The following is a 23,467-nucleotide window of genomic DNA, read 5'->3' as shown; positions in this document are numbered from 1 at the left end:
ATGAACCCTTTACCCTTGTTAATAAAACATAGAAAAGAGGTTGACAAAGTTTTAATTGTAATAAATAAAGACAACATCACAGTTGACACTGGGGCATATCTGAGAACCACATATCCCAGCAGAGCAGGAAGGGGCAGGCTCTGGGACAGGCAGGGCAGAGGGTGCATCCAGCTGACTATGTCAAGATTACAACAGGTGCTGCTGTGTCTTCCGCCATACTGCGATTGGAGCAGGGGGGCCATCGCACCGACACAGGGTGACAACGTGACGCAGCAGCAGAATATTTTCTTTTCCACCCACAACTAACGTCACAAAAACAGCCACAAGTTTACTTTTACAGGCGCCTTTACGGGCTTCGTGCAGAGGAAGCTGCACAAATGCTAGGGAGTAACGGTCTATGCCGACATGCGGTACAGTGGGATACACTGATTATCAGACGCCGCCTGTGCAAAAGTAAGTGTTTGTATACCCAGGGTTACATTAGCGTTATCTGCACACAGAAGAGTTATTTACACCAGCGACAAAGTCTGATCATCATCCGACCTGCATGCAGTTACCGCAGAGCTATAGGTATAGCCCCGGGTCACACATATAGAATCAGCTGCTACTGTACACACCTACTGAGCCCCCCCTCAAACCCCACCCGATGACCCTAGAAACCATGCAGCCTCTCACAACATCAATTTCTAAAACACCGGTCTAGTAATGAAAGCAGAACAATGGAAACAGACAATGGAATAGAATATTTTCTGGATCTCTATTTGTGGATTGGCAGCGGAGAGCTCAGTCCATGAACCTGCGGTTTGTGTTGGCGCCAAATAGAGCAACTCGGATCTCCGGCATCATCTGGAGGAGAAAACGGGTAAATAGATTAGCAAAATCCGCCAGGGCCTTTTACTTTCTAACCTCACGGCACACAACAGGCAGATTTCTGCCGGGTGCACAAAATAAAAATAAGAATTTACTTACCGATAAATCTATTTCTCATAGTCCGTAGTGGATGCTGGGGACTCCGTCAGGACCATGGGGAATAGCGGCTCCGCAGGAGACAGGTCACAAAAGTAAAAGCTTTAGGATCAGGTGGTGTGCACTGGCTCCTCCCCCTATGACCCTCCTCCAAGCCTCAGTTAGGATACTGTGCCCGGACGAGCGTACACAATAAGGAAGGATAATGAATCCCGGGTAAGACTCATACCAGCCACACCAATCACACCGTACAACTTGTGATCTGAACCCAGTTAACAGTATGACAAACGTAGGAGCCTCTGAACAGACGGCTCACAACAATAACAACCCGATTTTTTTGTAACAATAACTATGTACAAGTATTGCAGACAATCCGCACTTGGGATGGGCGCCCAGCATCCACTACGGACTACGAGAAATAGATTTATCGGTAAGTAAATTCTTATTTTCTCTGACGTCCTAAGTGGATGCTGGGGACTCCGTCAGGACCATGGGGATTATACCAAAGCTCCCAAACGGGCGGGAGAGTGCGGATGACTCCGCAGCACCGAATGAGAGAACTCCAGGTCCTCCTCAGCCAGGGTATCAATTTTGTAGAATTTTACAAACGTATTTGCTCCTGACCAAGTAGCTGCTCGGCAAAGTTGTAAAGCCGAGACCCCTCGGACAGCCGCCCAAGATGAGCCCATCTTCCTTGTGGAATGGGCATTTACAGATTTTTGGCTGTGGCAGGCCTGCCACAGAATGTGCAAGCTGAATTGTACTACAATTCCAACGAGCAATAGTCTGCTTAGAAGCAGGAGCACCCAGCTTGTTGGGTGCATACAGGATAAACAGCGAGTCAGATTTTCTGACTCCAGCCGTCCTTGAAATATATATTTTCAATGCCCTGACAACGTCCAGCAACTTGGAATCCTCCAAATCGCTAGTAGCCGCAGGCACCACAATAGGCTGGTTCAGGTGAAACGCTGACACCACCTTAGGCAGAAAATGAGGACGCGTCCGCAGTTCTGCCCTGTCCGAATGGAAAATCAGATATGGGCTTTTATACGATAAAGCCGCCAATTCTGACACTCTCCTGGCTGAAGCCAGGGCCAGTAGTATGGTTACTTTCCATGTAAGATATTTCAAATCCACCGATTTGAGTGGCTCAAACCAATGGGATTTGAGAAAATCCAAAACTACATTAAGGTCCCACGGAGCCACTGGGGGCACAACCGGGGGCTGTATATGTAGTACTCCTTTTACAAAAGTCTGGACTTCAGGAACTGAAGCCAATTCTTTCTGGAAGAAAATCGACAGGGCCGAAATTTGAACCTTAATGGACCCTAATTTGAGGCCCATAGACAATCCTGTTTGCAGGAAATGTAGGAATCGACCCAATTGAAATTCCTCCGTGGGGGCCTTCCTGGCCTCGCACCACGCAACATATTTTCTCCAAATGCGGTGATAATGTTGTGCAGTCACCTCCTTCCTGGCTTTTACCAGTGTAGGAATGACCTCTTCCGGAATGCCTTTTTCCCTTAGAATTCGGCGTTCAACCGCCATGCCGTCAAACGCAGCCGCGGTAAGTCTTGGAATAGACACGGTCCCTGCTGAAGCAGGTCCCGTCTTAGAGGTAGAGGCCACGGATCTTCCGTGAGCATCTCCTGAAGTTCCGGGTACCAAGTTCTTCTTGGCCAATCCGGAGCCACGAGTATCGTTCTTACTCCCCTTTGCCGTATAATTCTCAGTACTTTTGGTATGAGAGGCAGAGGAGGAAACACATACACTGACTGGAACACCCACGGTGTTACCAGAGCGTCCACAGCTATTGCCTGAGGGTCTCTTGACCTGGCGCAATACCTGTCCAGTTTTTTGTTGAGGCGAGACGCCATCATATCCACCTTTGGTTTTTCCCCAACGGTTCACAATCATGTGGAAGACTTCTGGATGAAGTCCCCACTCTCCCAGGTGTAGATCGTGTCTGCTGAGGAAGTTTGCTTCCCAGTTGTCCACTCCCGGAATGAACACTGCTGACAGTGCTATCACATGATCTTCCGCCCAGCGAAGAATCCTTGCAGCTTCTGCCATTGCTCTCCTGCTTCTTGTGCCGCCCTGTCTGTTTACGTGGGCGACTGCCGTGATGTTGTCCGACTGGATCAACACCGGCTGACCCTGAAGCAGGGGTTTTGCCAGGCTTAGAGCATTGTAAATCGCTCTTAGCTCCAGTATATTTATGTGAAGAGACATCTCCAGGCTTGACCATACTCCCTGGAAGTTTCTTCCCTGTGTGACCGCTCCCCAGCCTCTCAGACTGGCATCCGTGGTCACCAGGACCCAGTCCTGTATGCCGAATCTGCGGCCCTCTAACAGATGAGCACTCTGCAACCACCACAGAAGAGACACCCTTGTCCGTGGCGATAAGGTTATCCGCTGATGCATCTGCAGATGCGATCCGGACCATTTGTCCAGCAGATCCCACTGAAAAGTTCTTGCGTGAAATCTGCCGAATGGAATCGCTTCGTAAGAAGCCACCATTTTTCCCAGGACCCTTGTGCAATGATGCACTGACTTTTCCTGGTTTTAGGAGGTTCCTGACTAGCTCGGATAACTCCCTGGCTTTCTTCTCCGGGAGAAACACCTTTTTCTGGACTGTGTCCAGAATCATCCCTAGGAACAGCAGACGTGTCGTCGGAAACAGCTGCGGTTTTGGAATATTTAGAATCCACCCGTGCTGTCGTAGAACTACTTGAGATAGTGCTACTCCGACCTCCAACTGTTCTCTGGACCTTGCCCTTATCAGGAGATCGTCCATTTTCTTTGAAGAAGAATCATCATTTCGGCCATTACCTTGGTAAGGACCCGGGGTGCCGTGGACAATCCAACCGGCAGCGTCTGAAACTGATAGTGACAGTTCTGTACCACGAACCTGAGGTACCCTTGGTGAGAAGGGCAAATTGGGACATGGAGGTAAGCATCTGTCCCGGGACACCATATAGTCCCCTTTTTCCTGGTTCGCTATCACTGCTCTGAGTGACTCCATCTTGATTTGAACCTTTGCATGTAAGTGTTCAAATATTTCAGATTTAGAATAGGTCTCACCGAGCCGTCTGGCTTCAGTACCACAATATAGTGTGGAATAATACCCCTTTCCTTGTTGTAGGAGGGGTACTTTGATTATCACCTGCTGGGAATACAGCTTGTGAATTGTTTCCACTACTGCCTCCCTGTCGGAGGGAGACGTTGGTAAAGCAGACTTCAGGAACCTGCGAGGGGGAGACGTCTCGAATTTCCAATCTGTACCCCTGGGATACTACTTGTAGGATCCAGGGGTCCACTTGCGAGTGAGCCCACTGCGTGCTGAAACTCTTGAGACGACCCCCCACTGCACCTGAGTCCGCTTGTACGGCCCCAGCGTCATGCTGAGGACTTGGCAGAAGCGGTGGAGGGCTTCTGTTCCTGGGAATGGGCTGCCTGCTGCAGTCTTCTTCCCTTTCCTCTATCCCATGGCAGATATGACTGGCCTTTTGACCGCTTGCCCTTATGGGGACGAAAGGACCGAGGCTGAAAAGACGTTGTCTTTTTCTCCTTTATACGGCAATACTTCCATGTGCCGTTTGGAATCTGCATCACCTGACCACTGTCGTGTCCATGAACAACTTCTGGCAGATATGGACATCGCACTTACTCTTGATGCCAGAGTGCAAATATCCCTCTGTGCATCTCGCATATATAGAAATGCATCCTTTAAATGCTCTATAGTCAATAAAATACTGTCCCTGTCAAGGGTATCAATATTTTCAGTCAGGGAATCCGACCAAGCCACCCCAGCGCTGCACATCCAGGCTGAGGCGATCGCTGGTCGCAGTATAACACCAGTATGTGTGTATATACTTTTTAGGATATTTTCCAGCCTCCTATCAGCTGGCTCCTTGAGGGCGGCCCTATCTGGAGACGGTACCGCCACTTGTTTTGATAAGCGTGTGAGCGCCTTATCCACCCTAAGGGGTGTTTCCCAACGCGCCCCAACTTCTGGCGGGAAAGGGTATACCGCCAATAATTTTCTATCGGGGGAAACCCACGCATCATCACACACTTCATTTAATTTATCCGATTCAGGAAAAACTACAGGTAGTTTTTTCACACTCCACAAAATACCCTTTTTTGTGGTACTTGTAGTATCAGAAATATGTAACACCTCCTTCATTGCCCTTAACAAGTAACGTGTGGCCCTAAAAGAAAAATACGTTTGTTTCTTCACCGTCGACACTGGAGTCAGTGTCCGTGTCTGTGTCGACCGACTGAGGTAAAAAGACGTTTTAACGCCCCTGACGGTGTTTGAGACGCCTGGACAGGTACTAATTGGTTTGCCGGCCGTCTCATGTCGTCAACCGACCTTGCAGCGTGTTGACATTATCACGTAATTCCTTAAATAAGCCATCCATTCCGGTGTCGACTCCCTAGAGAGTGACATCATCATTACAGGCAATTGCTCCGCCTCCTCACCAACATCGTCCTCATACATGTCGACACACACGTACCGACACACAGCACACACACAGGGAATGCTCTGATAGAGGACAGGACCCCACTAGCCCTTGGGAGAGGGAGAGTTTGCCAGCACACACCAAAACGCTATAATTATACAGGGACAACCTTTATATAAGTGTTTTTCCCTTATAGCATTTTAATATATATATATACACATATCGCCAAATAAGTGCCCCCCCTCTCTGTTTTAACCCTGTTTCTGTAGTGCAGTGCAGGGGAGAGCCTGGGAGCCTTCCCACCAGCATTTCTGTGAGGGAAAATGGCGCTGTGTGCTGAGGAGAATAGGCCCCGCCCCCTTTTCGGCGGGCTTCTTCTCCCGTTTTTCTGAGACCTGGCAGGGGTTAAATACATCCATATAGCCCCAGGGGCTATATGTGATGTATCTTTTAGCCAGTATAGGTATTTCATTGCTGCCCAGGGCGCCCCCCACAGCGCCCTGCACCCTCAGTGACCGCTGGTGTGAAGTGTGTGACAACAATGGCGCACAGCTGCAGTGCTGTGCGCTACCTCATGAAGACTGAAAAGTCTTCTGCCGCCGGTTTCTGGACCTCTTCACTTTTCGGCATCTGCAAGGGGGTCGGCGGCGCGGCTCCGGGACTGGACTCCATGGCTGGGCCTGTGTTCGATCCCTCTGGAGCTAATGGTGTCCAGTAGCCTAAGAAGCCAATCCATCCTGCACGCAGGTGAGTTCACTTCTTCTCCCCTAAGTCCCTCGTTGCAGTGAGCCTGTTGCCAGCAGGACTCACTGTAAAATAAAAAACCTAAAAACTTTTTCTAAGCAGCTCTTTAGGAGAGCCACCTAGATTGCACCCTGCTCGGACGGGCACAAAAACCTAACTGAGGCATGGAGGAGGGTCATAGGGGGAGGAGCCAGTGCACACCACCTGATCCTAAAGCTTTATTTTTGTGCCCTGTCTCCTGCGGAGCCGCTAATCCCCATGGTCCTGACGGAGTCCCCAGCATCCACTAGGACGTCAGAGAAATATACCTTATTAAAAAAAAAAAAAAAAAAAAAAAATTGTGAAAAAGGTAACAACAAATATTTGTCCCAATACTATACACCTCTAACCATCAGGGAGACCAATAACTTCCTGGGAGGTGGCCACGGAGGGATAGGGGCAGGATATAGGAGGGTCACGGAACTGGTAATTGCGAGCGGAGGCCACACTCTTGACAGTTATTCTGCACCTAGTATGGGGCTGGTGTAAGTTTTCGTGGTGCAATCGATTGTTACATCTGTAGTATTTTTTTTAGCATCTAAAAAGGTGCAGAAAGTGGGCCTTTAGCAAGAGACACTAAAGCGTCCACAGTAGTGGTGAACTCTGAATGAGCTCCTGTATCCTAAAAATCTGAGTACAAACCCCGTGGTCCTGAGCAGAGATCCACAACGCATGTCCTGCTGGTGACGCCAAATGACAGGTTTGTCCAGGGCTGTCTTATCAGCATAGTAGGCACTGGAGCCCCTACCCACCCGTATAAATACCATAATTTACCCCTTCTGCCATGCCACCCATCTCACCAAATACTTCCATACAGTGAATGGCTGTCAGGACTCTGATTTGTGGAAAATGTAATGCCAATGCACACGCTATAGTACCAAGCACTGCTAATAGCTCTGCAATCTAACAAAGCAAAAATCAAGGTGCTTGGCCTACTTTTGGCCAAAATTACCAGCCCGCAAACCAGCATCCAGGTGACCTCATCCCTAGTGAGTCCTAACATTAAGTACAGGGAGCGGGACCCCAGCAAGCCAGCAATACGCTACAGTGGTAGTGTTAATAAGAAAGGGAAAAAAACATTATGGAGTTAAAAAGAGTGTTTCAGAAGTATTAATAAAAATGGTTAAAAACAAAACCAAAAAAAAAAACACCTGTTGTATTGGTAAAAAGTTATTTAAAAGTGCTAAATTAAATGTTATAATGTGGCACCCCAAAGAAGCCCTGCGCCCCAAATTAATCTCTAAAACTGACAAATTGTATATTAAAAAAAAAAAAAAAAAAGATTTATAGTAGACTTACCATAGTTACATCTTTCAGCGAGGTACACTGGGTTCCACAGGGAATACATCGGGGTGTAGAGATGGATCATGTTCCAGAAGCAACAGGCTAAAGCTTTAGACCATGGGTCTTCAACATGCGGCACTCCAGCTGCTGTGGACTACATATCCCAGCATGCCCTGCCTCAGTTTTAGCATACCTTAATAACAAAACTGTGGCAGGGCATGCTGGGATGTGTAGTTTCACAGCAGCTGGGGGGCCACAGGATGAAGACCCATGCTTTAGACTATCCCAGGATGCATTCCGGGGCCTCCTCTATAACCCCGCCTCCAGGCACTGGAGCTCAGTTTCGTTAACCAGTCCAATGCAGAAGCAGGTAAAAGAGAAGGCAGATGTTAGTCACATAGAATCACATTCTCACGACAGGAGAAGGGACTAGCGGCTAATGCCACACAAACCCATAGAACCCAGTGTACCTCGCAGAAAGAGATTTAACTATGGCAAGTCTACCATAAATCTACTTTTCTGCAGCGGGGTACACTGTGTTCCACAGGGAATACATAGGGGATGTCCTAAAGCAGTTCAAGGGAGGGGACGCACCTTAGCAGGTATGAGAACCCGGCGTCCAAAAGGAAGCATCCTGGGAGGCGGAAGTATCAAAGGCATAGAACCGAATGAACGTATTCACCGAGGACCATCTAGTCGCCTTGCACAATTGTTCTGCGGACGCGCCACGGCGGGCCACCCAAGACGGGCCAACAGAGAGTAGAATGGGCTTTAATAACGCAGGAGCTAGGAGCCCAGCCTGCGCATAAGCTTGTGCAATCACCATTCTAATCCATCTGGCCAAGGTTTGCTTATTCGCAGACCAGCCACGTTTGTGGAAACCAAATAGTACAAAAAGGGCATCTGACCTCCTGATAGAGGCAGTCCTCTCCACATATATATACGGAGAGCCCTTACCAAATCCAAATACAGCTCTTTGGAGGACAAGTCAGAAGAGATGAAGGCTGGAACCACAATCTCTTGGTTAAGGTGAAAAGATGACACCACCTTAGGTAGATAACTGGGGCAAGTTTGGAGAACTGCTGTTACGATTAAATATCAAAAAGGGTGGACGACAGGACAAAGTGCCTAAGTCTGACACCCTACTGGCAGAGGATCGCCAATAAGAAAAGGACCTTAGCCGTAAGCCATCTAAGATCCACTGACTCAAGGAGGTTCAAATGGAGACTCTTGCAGGGCATACAGGACAACAGCCAAATCCCATGGAGCCACCGGAGGAACATAGGGAGGCTGAACCGCAGTACGCCCTGAGTGAATGTATGAACGTCAGGCATAGATGCAATTTTTCTCTGAAACCACACCGACAAGGCAGATATGTGAACCTTGAGGGAGGCCAGACAAAGTCCTAAATCCAGGCCTTGTTGCAGAAAAGACAGAAGTCTGGAAGTACTAAATTTGTATGCATCATATTTCTTAGCAGCACACCAGGTGAAGTAAGAATTCCAGACCCTATAATACATCTGTGCAGAAGCCGGTTTGCAGGCCTTCAGCATAGTTTGGATAACCACCTCGGAGAATCCTTTGGCCCTCAGGAGTGAAGCTTCAAGAGCCACGCCGTCAAAGCCAGTCTGGCCAGGTCCGGTTGGACACAAGGGCCCTGAACAAGGAGGTCTGGGCACTGAGGAAGTAGAAGAGGACGCTCTATCAACAGACCCTGCAGGCCTGAGAACCAATGCAGTCTGGGCCACGCTGGAGCGACCAGAAGTAGTATTCCTCCTTCTTGCTTGAACTTCCAAAGTACCCTGTGCAGGAGTGACACTGGAGGGAACACGTAGGGCACCCGAAAGTTCCATGTAATTGCCAGTGCGTCCATGAACGCTGCTTGAGGATTCCTTGTCCTTGATCCGAAGACCGGAACTTTGCGATTGTGTAGAGTCGCCATCAGGTCTACATCTGGTAGACCCCACTTCCCCACTAGGAGTTGAAATACTTTCTGATGAAGACTCCACTCTCCAGCATGCACGTCCTGACAACTGAGGAAATCTGCTTCCCAGTAGAAGACCCCCCCCGGAATGAACACTGCCAATATTGCTGGCAGACGGCGTTCCGCCCAACGAAGGATTTTTGACACTTCCATCATTGCCATGCGGCTTCGAGTGCCACCTTGATGGCGTTGTCCGATTGTACTTGAACAGGCCTGTTCTGTATAAGAGGCAGGGCAAGAGTCAAAGCATTGAACATTGCCCGCAGTTCCAGAATGTTTATCGGGAGGAGAGATTCCTCCTTGGTCCGACCCTGGAGAGAGTGTTGCTCCAGTTCCACGCCCCAACCCCTTAGACTGGCGTCCGTAGTCAGTAGGACCCAGTTGGGGATCCAGAAGGGATAGCCCCCGCTCAACTGCTGGTCCTGTAGCCACCAGGTCAGTGATAGACGAACCTCCAGAGGCAAGGATATAAGCTGAGACCTGATCAGACGAGGTAGGCCGTCCCACTCGGAAAGGATTAACCTCTACAGAGGGCTGGAATGAAATAGAGCGTACTCCACCATGTCGAAAGCAGACACCATGAGGCCTAGTACTTGCATCGCCGAGTGTATTGACACTCTTGGGTGAGAGAGGAAGTATCTGATCCTGTCCTGAAGCTTCAGGACTCTCTCTGGAGACAGAAACAGTCTTTGGCTGTGTGTGTCCAGCAGTGGCCCCAGGTGCACCATGCTCCGAGCAGGGACCAGCGAGGACTTCTTCCAGTTGACGAGCCACCCGTGGGCTTGTAGGAAGTGTACCGTCAGTTGCAGATGACTGAGGAGGACATCTTGGGAGTTTGCCAGGATCAGCAAGTCGTCCAGACCGGCAGGATCCTGATCCCCTGATGACGCAGATGAGCCGTCATCACGGCCGAAACCTTGGTGAAGATCCGAGGGGCCGTGGCCAGTCCAAACGGCAGAGCCTGGAACTGATCGTGAAGGTTGCCAATAGCAAACCGCAGATATTGATGATGCGTTATGGCAATAGGTATGTGCAGATAAGCATCTTGTATATCCAGGGATACCATATAGTCTCCGGGTTCCATGGCCAGTACAATCGAGCGCAGCGTTTCCATACGGAACTTGGACATTCTCACAAATTTGTTCAGTGATTTGAGGTTGAGTATAGGTCAGAAAGACCCAATGGGTTTCGGGACTAGAAACAGGGTCGAATAGTATGCTCCGCCTCTCTGGGACAGGGGTACCGGCACTATCACTCCTGTATCCAGGAGGGAACGCACAACCAGGTGGAGAGGTTGTGCCTTCAACAGGTCCAAAAGAATAACCGTTGTGCAGAACCGGCGAGGAGGGCATCTCCTGAAAGAGACTGTACCTGTGAGAGACAACTTATCGCACCCATGTATCTGAAGTGGTCTTAAACCAGACCTGGGTTAACTGCAGAAGTCGTCCTTCCACCCCGAGATCCCCCAGGGGGAGGCCCGCCTCGTCATGCAGTAGGCTTGTCTTGCTTGGAAGCAGGCTGACGGGCAGCCCAGGATTATTTTGCCTTGGGCTTAGTGGTTTTGGGAGCACGAGATTGTCTCGGGTATGGCCGACCTTTTGCTTTCCCTTGAGGTCGAAAGGAACGAAAAGTGGTACTCTTATCCTTCTGTGTAGAAGGATTAGTATTCTGGAGAAATAGTCAGTCACAATCTTATTCAGATCATCCCCAAATAGGATGTCTCCTTTAAATGGGAGTACCTCCAAGGTCTTTTTGGAGTCCAGGTCCACCTTCCATGACCTCAACCACAGAATCCGGTGAGCCAGGATGGACGTAGTCGACGCCTTGGCCCCATTACACCTGCCTCAGAGGACGCCTCCTGAATATATTGGGAAGTGGTGGTAATATGAGACAGATATTGTCTGGCAGTGTCTGATATATCCTGAGGTAGCTCATCCTCAATTGCCTGAACCCATGTTCAATACCTTTTGCGGCCCAGGAGGCTGCTATAGTGGGTCTATGTACAGCACCTATAAGGGAGTAAATAGACTTCAGGCATCCCTCCACACGCTTATCTGTCGGTTCCTTCAGTGAGGTGACAGTGGTGACAGGCAGAGTAGATGACACCACAAGACGGGTGACATGGGAATCCACCGGCGGTTAATTTTCCCACTTGTTACTCAACTCAGCAGAGATAGGATAAAGAGCTAGCATCTTCTTAGACCGGGAGAATTTCTTTCCTGGAGAAGACCAGGGTTCCCGACGTAGGTCTACTAAATGGTCAGAATGCGGTAAGACTACTTTATCTACCTTCTGACGTTTGAACTTATCAGGTTTCTTAGACGCAGTAGTGGGATCTACCTCATCATCGATTTGTAGAATCAGCTTAATAGCCTCCACTAGGTCAGGGACATCAACCCGAGTTGTAGGTTCCTTGTCCGAAGCATCTGCATCAGTGTCTGACGGATCAGTATACTCCCCATCCTCATCAGAAGTATCATCTGAGATATTAGTGGATTGTGAGGAGGAGGCGGCCCGCTTAGATGACCCCTTGACCCCCAGAGGGACGTGGAGTAGATTGTCTAACCAAAGATTGATTTAATTGTTGTATCTGGGTAGACAGTGTCCGCCAAGGGCGGATTTACCACAGGGACAATATGTGGCTGCAATGGCACAGGAGGTCCCATAGGGGGCGTAAGGCGTGTCAAAGCGTATTAAGCATATTTGAGAATGGCGCCCAAGGTGGCTCCCGATTGGCTACAGGAGCAGCGGGCTGACTGGGAGATGGCACAAATTACAGAGACCATCCTCAGGCAAATCCTTGACGCAAGCACTGCATGATGCAGGAGCGTCCACGGATTTCCCGCCCTTTGTGGTAGACATTATAGTGAATGTAACCGTAGAGCGTATGAGTACGATACAGCCAGACAAATACAATACCTGCGAATAAACCCTATTTATGTGACAGTAAATACAGGACAAAAAGAGAATAAATGCGGTATGAGGTGACTGAAATACACAGTAAAATACACTTAACTGTAATTACTGCGCAGCACTATATACGAGACCCTGACACACCTAGTCCCTTAGGGTACAGAATACAGTGATGGCTATAGCTGGGATACACTGAAAGTGAAATCACACAGCAGATACAGGCACACACAGTCACAGTGACAATGCAGATAATTATTTTAGTCAGACAATAAAACTGCACTGGAACATACATACATACATACATAGGGGTAAATTTACTAAGATTCGTATTTTCCCGTTTGAGGTCAAAGTTCAATCACGAATGACATCGAAAGTGTAAATATGCAACTTTTTGAATTGATTACGACTAATTTACTAAGCTGCCGTATTCTGCATTTTCGGGTTTTCCGATGTCCATGTCATTCGTTTTTTTTTGGCAGTGTTTTACGTGAGTGACTTGTAAAACACTGCCGACTTTAATACAATGAATCTCGGCCGGATCTGAGAGATCCGTGCTGGGCTTCATTGTGCACTTTGTTAAAAAAAAAAAGTTTAAAACTTAAAAAAAAAAAAAAAAAAAAAAAAAAATTGCGTGTGGTCCCCTCTCCTAAGGCAAACCAGCCTCGGGCTCTTTGAGCTGATCCTGGTTGCAGAAATATGGGGAAAAAATGGACAGGGGTTCCCCCATATTTAAACAACCAGCATCGGGCCCTGGTCCTGGTTCCAAAAATACGGGGAACAAAAAGAGTAGGGGTCCCCCGTATTTTTGAAACCAGCACCGGGCTCCACTAGCTGGACAGATAATGCCACAGCCGGGGGTCACTTTTATACAGTGCCTTGCGGCCGTGGCATCAAATATCCAACTAGTCACCCCTGGCCGGGGTACCCTGGGGGAGTGGGGACCCCTTCAATCAAGGGGTCCCCCCCCCAGCCACCCAAGGGCCAGGGGTGAAGCCCGAGGCTGTCCCCCCCCATCCAATGGGCTGCGGATGGGAGGCTGATAATCACTTTGAACAAAGGCTGATATTGTTTTTAGTAGCAGTACTACAAGGCCCAGCAAGCCTCCCCCGCAAGCTGGTACTTGGAGAACCACAAGTACCAGCATGCGGCGGAAAAATGGGCCCGCTGGTACCTGTAGTACTACTACTAAAAAAATACCCCAATAAAGACAACACACACACACCTTGAAAGTATAACTTTAATACATACATGCACACCAACATACATACATACTTACCTATGTTCCCACGCAGGTCGGTCCTCTTCTCCAGTAGAATCCATGGTGTACCTGTAGAAAAAAATTATACTCACATACTCCAGTGTAGAGGGCTCCTCTGCTTGTAATCCTTTTGTAATCCACGTACTTGAAAAAAAAAAAAAAAAACGGACACCCGACCTCGCACTGAAAGGGGACCCATGTTTTCACATGGGACCCCTTTCCCCGAATGCCAGAAACCCCCTCTGACTGATGTCTAAGTGGGTTTCTTCAGCCAATCAGGGAGCGCCACGTTGTGGCACCCTCCTGATCGGCTGTGTGCTCCTGTACTGTCTGACAGGCGGCACACGGCAGTGTTACAATGTATCGCCTATGCGCTCCATTGTAACCAATGGTGGGAACTTTCAGGTCAGCGGTTGACCGAAAGTGACCTCACCGCTGACCTGAAAGTTCCCAGGGAGGGAGGAGCTACAGGTCAAGCGCCTTATCCCCTATGCTGGTCCTCACCACCGGGTACTATGGAGCCTTATTAAAATGGATATTTTGTTATCCGACCTGTGCTCCCCTGCCCTGGTGGATATAGTGGGGGTCCCTGCAAGGCCACAGTGTCCATGCCAGCGTCGCAGTCCATCTCCTTAGACAGCGACGCGATTTAATGGTGGGTCCCTCCTGGGGGACAGTCTCACCTAATCCCATAGTAGCAGCCAAGAGAGCGTCTGCGGAGGTGTGCCTAGGAACCGGAGCGCCTCCGCCGCAAGTACCCGGGAACAGAGCCAGCGGGAGTATGTGACGCCGCTGGAGAGGTGATGGAGCCGCAGCACAGTATGTCACACTGACATATGAAGTGCTGCAGTCCTTGAAGTCTTCTAAAAAAAGCTCTTTCAGGGCTGTCCAGTGCAGCCCCCCTTGTTAAGTGACCTGCTTCATGCAGGCACCAACTCTAAAACGGAGCTCCAGTGCCTGGAGGCGGGGTTATAGAGGAGGCCCCACAATGCATCCTGGGACAGTCTAAAGCTTTAGCCTGTTGGTGCCTCTGGATCAAGATCCATCTCTACACCCTGATGTATTTCCTGTGGAACACGGTGTACCCCGCTGCAGAAACAGATAGCTCCACCAATCAGCATGCTGACAGCCATTCACTGTCTAGCTGCAGGCAGGTAGAGAATGCTGCACTCTGATTGGTAGATAGCGCCAACCATCCACCAATCAGCATACTGCACACAAACATTTCCAATGCTCAATGGCCTCTAGGCAGCTGCGCAGTGTGCCCATACAGTAAGATGCCCCTGGGTTTGTCAGGTGGTACTGAAGAGGCCTAGGCCCTGAGATTAGGAGCTAGTTATGTGATCTATAAAGTGGATGACAACTGCCGCACCATGAGGCCATTATAATACAAGGTTCTGGGACATCTGGACAGCACAATAAAGGCGGTGTCAGAGCCAAGTTAATGTAGCCACACACCACAGCGTTACACCCAATAGGACAGCAATACACCAGCGAGACGGATAAGACAGGGACAGCAGTGGCGCCAAACACATACCTGCTGCGCTATCAGGTCCAGGCGGCTCTCCAGTGTGTTGGCCACTTTAATCCTTCCTTCAGCATTGTAGATCTCAATCCCTCCAGCACTGCGGATAATGAACATTATTACAGGGGGTGTATGGTGGAAAGGAGTAATAATATTCCCCCCCCCAATCTACTGATCTCATTCCTAACCAAGTTCTTACTAGGAAAATAGCCCAGCGTGAGCGATACAGAAACCTGCGCGGTGACATCACAGGATGGGGGCGTGATAAGCAGTCGCTGTTTTGGATAAACCATTCATGCAAAAAATAAAAATAAACTATTTACCTCCGCTTGCACCACTTTTATAGCGATACCCACCAAAAAGAGATATTACTTGTCTAAAAAGTAATCCTTTGGCCACTTCACCCCGTTGTGTCAACCCCGAGTGTCTGTACATGTAGCAGTCACTGTTTTATATTTTCCAAGTTCTGCAGCACTGTTAGAACCATGCGGCTAGCACTCTAATGTACGGAAACCTTCATCAGTGACTTGCTGATCTTAGTGGGATCCACTGCACAAGACGTAGCAAAATCCAAGTCAGGTTTCTACCATCGTCTCATCGCTGTCTGACTACTGGGTGGCACTGTTCCGCCATTACCCACACAACCATGTCTGTAGAGACTCCACAATGTTACTCACATTTCAGGAGCCAGGAAGTTCTCCTGGTCAATGACCACCTCTAGGTCCCGCTTCGTAGCCGCCTTGTAGGTTGGTATATTCTTCTGCACAGAAGCCTGGAATAAGAACAGGGACTTATAGGGATGACTGGACACAGTAACAGCACAAAGGGCAGGGAAAGCCTTGTAGACATAACGGCCCCCTGCTCCCATCAGCATCCTGTAAGCACAACTCCGCAGAACTACACAGGACTTAACGATCCACAGGGACTCACTTTAATGAGAGGCAGGTCCTGCTTACGACACCGGATCAGGACCTTTGCTTCCAGCAGCTGGTACAGACCCTGCCGGGAGGTGGTGGTACAGGTGTGAGACAGGTTACATGCAGGAATTACGTACAAGGTACCACAGTGCAGAACTGGAATCTACCTGCAGAATAAGTCCGTCCAGCAGGGCTTGGTAACGAGCCGTGTCCTTCACCACCCGGGCAAGTCTCTGCTTAGCCTCGTTCAGCAAATCCTATGAGAAGTGGGGTCAGTCAGGGTGGTCTCACAACACGGAGGTAATGACGAGAACAGGGGGAGTAAATATAGGACAATAGAACATGATCACAGTAAATTGTGGGGGGAGGAGGAGGGGGAACACTTCCAAAATGAATGAGAGAATAAAGCCAGGGTCCCTACAACAGCCCTGGGCCCGGGTAAAGATACGTGCTCCCCCCCCCCCCCCCCCCCCCCCTCACAGCACCACTTCTCCCATGTGAGACGGGGGATGTAGGATAGATTTGGGGTACTCACGCCTATTAGGTCATCCCGCGCCTTCAGCACCTTCAGCCTGGCCTGGTTCATCAGGTTGGACATCTGGCTGCAGGAGGTGACAGGAGAGAGTCAGGTCACGTCAGAGCTCGCTCTAGAACCATCTGTAGCGTCCGCACTGTACTTACATCTTCTTCTGCTGGTCAATCTGCTTCTCCTTCTTCTCGTAATACTCCATGATCTTCAGCCGCTGCGTCTGCACCAGTCGGCCCTTCTCAATGTTAAACTCCTCTTCTGCCTGACAGGTTACAGGTACAAGAAGAGAATTATCCCCGCTCTGTGCTTAGCAAGAAGGGGGTCCACGTGGCAAAAGCGCTTTATATCAAACCACTTCCGTTCTAACAACCTGTATATTAGGCCGTGTCCCCTTTAAATTAGAGGGACAACTATCCCCCGGACAGCCTGCAAGTGTATTACTAATCTCCAAACCTACACTACTACATGGCCCTGACTCCAAGTGTCAGCCATAGTTCCATCAATACACAGCCACTGCGTCAGATTATCCCGGTTACCTTAGCGTCAATCTCTTCTGCTTTCTCATTGGCCTCCTGTTCAATGAAAGCCATCATGTGCTTGATCTGTAAGAAAGTGCAAAGCATATAAGTGGCAGATACCAGTCACCTGCCCTCCGGCGCAGATGTATGGGGCGGCGCTATGGCACATGGTGTGTTATTACAGGCTTATGCTACACATCTGGATCTTTGCACGGTGCCGATGTGAAAATGAATGGAACCTTATAAAACAAAAAAAGTGAATAATAAGACCAGAGACAGACCACGCACCAGTCCCCACACAGTGCGACGACCGCCATATTGTCAACTTAAAAAAACAACAAAAAACACCATCTCGGGTATGCAGCCTAGCAATCCTGCAGGGACCAGAATGCGTCAGGGTGATTGCTATATACAGTATATGGAAGCACTCTCACATCTAATCCGCTCAGGCCATAAGAGAATTTAAAAGGCGGCTGATACAGAGATACATATATATTGATATAATATATATATATATATATATATATATATATATATATATATATATATATATATATATATATATATATATATATATATATATATATACATACACATATACATATACACACATATACTATTATTCTTCACCCCATGCACATTCATTATAAGGGATATATACACTTTATGCCACACCCCCCCCCCCCCCCCCGAGCGGGAATATGATAGTGTAGTGAGCTAAGGTCGCCACCTTGCTCGATTCGCGGCGAGCACGTGAGGGGGACACACTGCGCTCGCTGCCGGGATTCCGGAGTCCATCTCCTGACCGCCGAGATCCCATACAATTAGTTAATTCATAGTCAGCTCTGACCTATTTAATTAGGTCTTGCATCCCTGTGCGTAACAAGGACATTTCCTGGCAGCCTCAGGAGGTGGGCGGTAAATCTGTTGTAAAACACACAGGAAACAGATTCCAGCACTTTACGTGGAATCTATGGGTTTGTACACATGTCCCATGGGAAAACACAGAATAATGGAGTCTCCAGGGGGGTTAAACACAGAACTTTCCCCACGCGGTAAACGCCAAGGATAAGTAGATTTGCCCCATAGTGTCGACACTAAAACATTAGACATTCTGTTTCCGACAATACACGTGCCGACTTGGTGGCTGCATGCCCATTTTAAATGAGTGCACTTAATGTTGTGCTGCTTCTATATTACAGGGATGAGGGTGGCAGGCGAGTGGCACTTGAAGCGCAGTTTTAGCGCCAGTGTACTGGCGGATGTCGGCAGGGGGGACGCCGATAGGCCACAATCACTTCTAGGACTCTGTATCCAGTAGCCGTGCATTACCTATATACACACCACAGAGGTGTGTACAGGAAGAGGCTCAGTATACAGAATAACCTTGATCAACAAGGTGCTGGAAACACTCCGTCGTCACTCATAATATTGTTACTGAATACAGGTATTTAGGAAACAGAACGCGTCCGACCTGCTCTGGAAACTGCAGCGATCTGGGGTCATTACCCACCGCTGGCTCCCAGGGGGGAGCAGACGTATAAAGGGTCCAATGATCAGTTCTAGAAGGGGGAGGGGGGAGTTACCTAGATGCTGCAGCGCATGGGTCTTCAACCCGAGACCCTCCAGCTGTGTGGAACTACACATCCCAGCATGTTCTGCCACAGTTTTACTATCAAGGCATGCTAAAACTGAGGCAGGACATGCTGGGATGTGTAGTTTCACAGCAGCTGGAGTGGCCGCAGGTTGAAGACCCATGCTGTTGCGGCACTGTGCGATTGTGCGGCCGGGAACCTGCTGTTCCATCTGCACATTGCACTGATCAGTCGGCTACAGACAACGGCCCTCATTCCGAGTTGATCGCTCGCTGCCGTTTTTCGCCGCGATCAGGTTACTATTGTGCATGCACAGGTGCGTCGTACGGGTGCAAACAGCATTGTTGCTGTGCAATGATTCTAGCGAAGAATCCATTCGCACAACCGATCACAAGAAGATTGACAGGAAGAGGGCGTTTGTGGGTGTCAACTGGCTGTTTTCTGGGAGTGGTTGGAAAAACGCAGGCGTGTACAGGCGTTTGCAGGGCGGGTGTCTGACGTCAGTTCTGGGCCCGGACAGGCTGGTGTGATCGCAGCGGCTGAGTAAGTTCAGACCTACTCAGAAACTGCACAAACTATTTTCGTCCCACTCGGCTGCACACGTGTTCGCACACTTGCAAAGTGAAAATACACTCCCCCGTGGACGGCGACTATCTGATCGCTGCGCTGCAAAACATAGCTAGCAAGCGATCAACTCGGAATGAGGGCCAATGTCTGGCCCTGCGTGGAGACGCATTAGGTCTGACAGGTGAGGAAGACACCAGTATGGAGTTATTCTGGGGGGTGGATCTGCTCTGGGGTTTTTCCCCGGGGAATTAATGAGTAGAATGAAAGTATATCACTGTATGTGATCAATTTCATTTTTATCAAATTAGCGCTCATTAACTCATTTGCTAAACATCAAGGGATGACAGGGTGAGAGGCAACTAAAGGCCAAGGGGGTCATTCCGACCCGATCGCTTGCTGCAGTTTATCACAGCGCAGCGATCGGGTCGGATCCACACATGCGCCGGCCAAAGGCCGTTGTAGTGTAGCGATCGCCTCTGCCCGATTGACAGGCAGAGGCGGTTGCTGGGCTGGACAGCGGCGTTAAGCCGCCGTTTAGGGGGCATGGTCCGGCCAACACAGGCGTGGCCAGACCATTGGGGGGGGGGGGGGGGGGGGGTCGCGGCGGCTGCACTGGCCGGGAGTTACTCCTCAAATGCAAAAGCATTGGCGCTGTGCAATGCTTTTGCATTTCTGCGGGGGGGAAGGGGGGCCGGCACCGACATGCGGGGCGGACTAGCCCTGTGCTGGGCGTCCCCCTGCATGTCTGAGTGCCTGATTGTAGCTGTGCTAAACGATCAACTCGGAATGACCCCCCCCCCCCCCCCAAGACCCCCTAATGCCCATCAGAGCAAGATCCCCACTCAGACCCCTGTACAGCTGGTTGGTCCCAGGATTCATGGTCCTTCAGACGAGGCAAGGCACAGATAGACAGCAGCTCAGAGTAACTGCAATCACAAGGGACGATGCGGCCGGCTGATTCTCCAGCGAGTGTCACACCAGCCGCCAGTACGAGTCTCTGCGGTATGGGCCCGATTCAGAAATGGACGCAGTGGAGTCATCTTCTGCAACCGCACATGTGCCGCAACAGTCTTGCAACGGAGAGCTCTGAAAGGATTTTAGTCCCAAAGTGACCGATCGTTTGTGGGCGGTAACAGAGGTGGGGTCACGGATAGAGGAGTGTTGCGGCTGTTTGTAGGGCGAGTCACAGCCTGCGAATGCGATCCCGTACGCAGTTACAACGGCCACGGCATCTTCCCGACGTCTGCTATGCTGCGTGTCCATATTGTTACTCCCAAGATAAATGATTGCCCGTTGTGCGTCCGATGGCTGCGTCCCAATACAAAGGCCAGTGGCTGCGACATTTGCCGCACAGCAGCTGTGTACAGATTTGCAGCTGCCGCACCATTAGCCCTATGTCAGTCGGCCAGATACAGCATTAGATACAGCCCTGTATACAGGAGACTCCGGCTGATCCCACAGCGACTGCCCAGAGACCTGCGCCGACTGGATCCGGCCACCGTAGATCTGGATGGGGGCAGACTGGGACAATGCCACTGTTTACAGTCAACAGGACAGGTCGGAGCAGCCAGCGGAGATCTCATATACACACACACAGGTGAGGACTGGGTTATATGTCAGCAGTAACACGTCAGGTTACCGGCAGGGAGCGGAGATCACACATGCCACATGGAGGAGGACTGAGCTATATGTCAGCAGTAACACGTCAGGTTACCGGCAGGGAGCGGAGATGGGGGCTGGAATACCGGGCCTGGGGGAAACTGGCATATATGGTGCTTCCACGTTGTGTGCGCAGGGAAACACACGCCTGATATTACGCACCAATCCGTACACTGCGCCCAATACTAGTCTCCACCCGCGCCCCCTCATCCCCCTACACCGGGTGAGAGAGATACACCTGGCAGATCTACGCTCCCACCCATCTCTATGTGCAGGGGCAGAGTGCAGATATACAAGAAACGTTCTACCCCAATACACCAATCCAGGGAACCAGTATGATATCCCGGCTGTCGGTGGTGAGCAGGACTGCAACCTAATACCGTCGGCGAGCACAGCGTGCTCGTTTGCCACACTAATCTATTCCTCCTCCAGTGGTGGCGTGGACCATCACCCAAGTGGGAATTCCAGGCGGCAATTAGGGTTCTGATCGCCGGTATTTACCGGGTGTTGGGATTCCAGCACCTGTACACTGTCCGCCGGGATCCCGACAGCCGGCAACACGATTGCCTCCCACATCCAGTCCTCATCAGGCACATAGTGTGTAACCCAGGCAACAATGGGGGTCATTCCAACCCGTTCGCTCGCTGCGTTTTAATGCAGCAGAGGGAACGGGTCCCTGCTGCGCCGGCGTCGTAGTGCGCCTGCGGGAAGGCCGAAGGCCGTAGCAGGATAGCGATCGCCTCTGCCTGATTGACAGGCAGAGGCGATTGATGGGCGGGAGGGGGCGAAACGGCGGCATTTGGCCGCCGTTTCATAGGCGCGGTCCAGCCAAAGCAGGCGTGGCCGGACCGAACCGGGGGGCGTCATACGCAGCCGCTGCAGGCCGGGGAGCGATGAGTAGCTCCCGGCCAGCACTAAAGCTGCGCTGGCCGGGAGTTACTCCTGAAATGCAAAATCAGCGCCGCTGTGTGAAGCCTTTGCACTTCTGCGGGGGGGCCGGCACTGACATGCGGGGCATGATAGCCCTGTGCTGGGCGTCCCCCTGCATGTCAGGGAAGATGATCGTAGCGGTGCTAAATTTAGCACAGCTACGATCAACTCGGAATGACCCCCAATGTGTCTGATTCTACACACACACATATTATATACACACACATACATATTATACACACACACTTCCTGCAGAACAGAGAATGGGAGCTCAGTTCCCCTATCTGCCGGCTCACATGACACCACTCACATCAGGTGACTCTGTGCTACTCATCAGGGTCACACCGCACAGGCGGGGAGAGGGGGGACCAGGGTCACACCGCACAGGGGAGCACAGGCGGGGAGAGGGGGGCCCAGGGTCACACCGCACAGGGGAGCAGCCGGGCGCACAGGGGAGCAGCCGGGGAGGGGGGCCCGGGGTCACACCGCACAGGGGAGCAGCCGGGGAGGGGGCCCGGGGTCACACCGCACAGGGGAGCAGCCGGGCGCACAGGGGAGCAGCCGGGGAGGGGGGCCCGGGGTCACACCGCACAGGGGAGCAGCCGGGGAGGGGGCCCGGGGTCACACCGCACAGGGGAGCAGCCGGGGAGGGGGCCCGGGGTCACACCGCACAGGGGAGCAGCCGGGGAGGGGGGCCCGGGGTCACAGATGCAGGACCGGGTGACAGCAGAGGAGGAGCCGCGGACCCCGCGCCGGACAGCACGGGGGGGGGGGGGGGGGGGGGGAGGCCTGCTGCGACACCCGGTCACGGTCCCCGCCCGCTGGCGCCGCACTCTCCCCCCGGTATCGGAGCACGGAGCTGGCTCACCTGCTTCTGGACGTCGGCATCGCTGAGCGCCATGGTGCCGGTGTGCGGGAGACAGACACAGGAGAGACGGAGACACCGAGCGCCGGCTGCTTCCTCTTATACACCAGTCACCTGACTCTCACACAGCCTCGCCCCCTTCCCGGTCATGTGACAGACTTTGAGACACTGACCAGGCCCATGTGTCACATGACCCCGCCCATTAGCTCTGTGTCTTCTAGCCACACAGAGGTCACATTGTCTGATACCCGTATCCTGCCCCTGTACACACCTGCCCCCTGTATCCTGCCCCTGTACACACCTGCCCCTTGTATCCTGCCCCTGTACACACCTGCCCCCTGTATCCTGCCCCTGTACACACCTGCCCCCTGTATCCTGCTCCTGTACACACCTGCCCCCTGTATCCTGCCCCTGTACACACCTTCCCCCTGTATACAGCTGCCCCCTGTATCCTGCCCCTTTATACAGCTGCCCCCTATATCCTGCCCCTGTACACAGCTGCCCCCTGTATCCTGCCCCTGTACACACCTTCCCCCTGTATACAGCTGCCCTGCCCCTGTATACAACTGCCCCCCTCATCCTGCCCCTGGCCTGTACACAGCTACCCCTTCATCCTGCCCCTGTACACACCTGCCCCCTGTATCCTGCCCCTGTACACACCTGCCCCCTGTATCCTGCCCCTGTATACACCTGCCCCCTGTACAC

General features: G+C 51.1%; 1 protein-coding gene across 1 annotated transcript; it reads right to left on the bottom strand.

The window, feature by feature from the left end:
* Window positions 1–36: 36 nt before the first annotated feature.
* On the bottom strand, window positions 37–22,909 carry ATP6V1E1 (ATPase H+ transporting V1 subunit E1). Its single transcript, XM_063929315.1, has 9 exons — window positions 22,766–22,909; window positions 17,165–17,230; window positions 16,781–16,890; window positions 16,635–16,701; window positions 16,267–16,356; window positions 16,113–16,181; window positions 15,860–15,954; window positions 15,195–15,282; window positions 37–846 (listed from the first exon to the last, which is right to left on the bottom strand). The coding sequence occupies exons 1-9, from the start codon at window positions 22,796–22,798 to the stop codon at window positions 784–786; spliced, it is 681 nt and encodes a 226-aa protein (XP_063785385.1). The 5' UTR covers window positions 22,799–22,909; the 3' UTR covers window positions 37–783.
* Window positions 22,910–23,467: the final 558 nt, after the last annotated feature.

The sequence above is a fragment of the Pseudophryne corroboree genome, chromosome 6 (assembly GCF_028390025.1).
Source record: "Pseudophryne corroboree isolate aPseCor3 chromosome 6, aPseCor3.hap2, whole genome shotgun sequence".
In the NCBI taxonomy this organism is placed as follows: domain Eukaryota; kingdom Metazoa; phylum Chordata; class Amphibia; order Anura; family Myobatrachidae; genus Pseudophryne; species Pseudophryne corroboree.
Note: the sequence above shows the minus strand (reverse complement) of the source record. Positions and strands in the feature narration are given on the sequence as shown.

Excerpts from the sequence above, each read along its gene's own strand:
- ATP6V1E1 (XM_063929315.1), bottom strand. The coding sequence starts at position 22,798 with ATGGCGCTCAGCGATGCCGACGTCCAGAAGCAG. Across the intron at positions 16,357-16,634 it reads CGCGGGATGACCTAATAGGC|GATTTGCTGAACGAGGCTAA; the intron begins GTGAGTACCCCA and ends CACTTCTCATAG. Across the intron at positions 15,283-15,859 it reads AACTTCCTGGCTCCTGAAAT|TGCTGGAGGGATTGAGATCT; the intron begins GTGAGTAACATT and ends CATTATCCGCAG.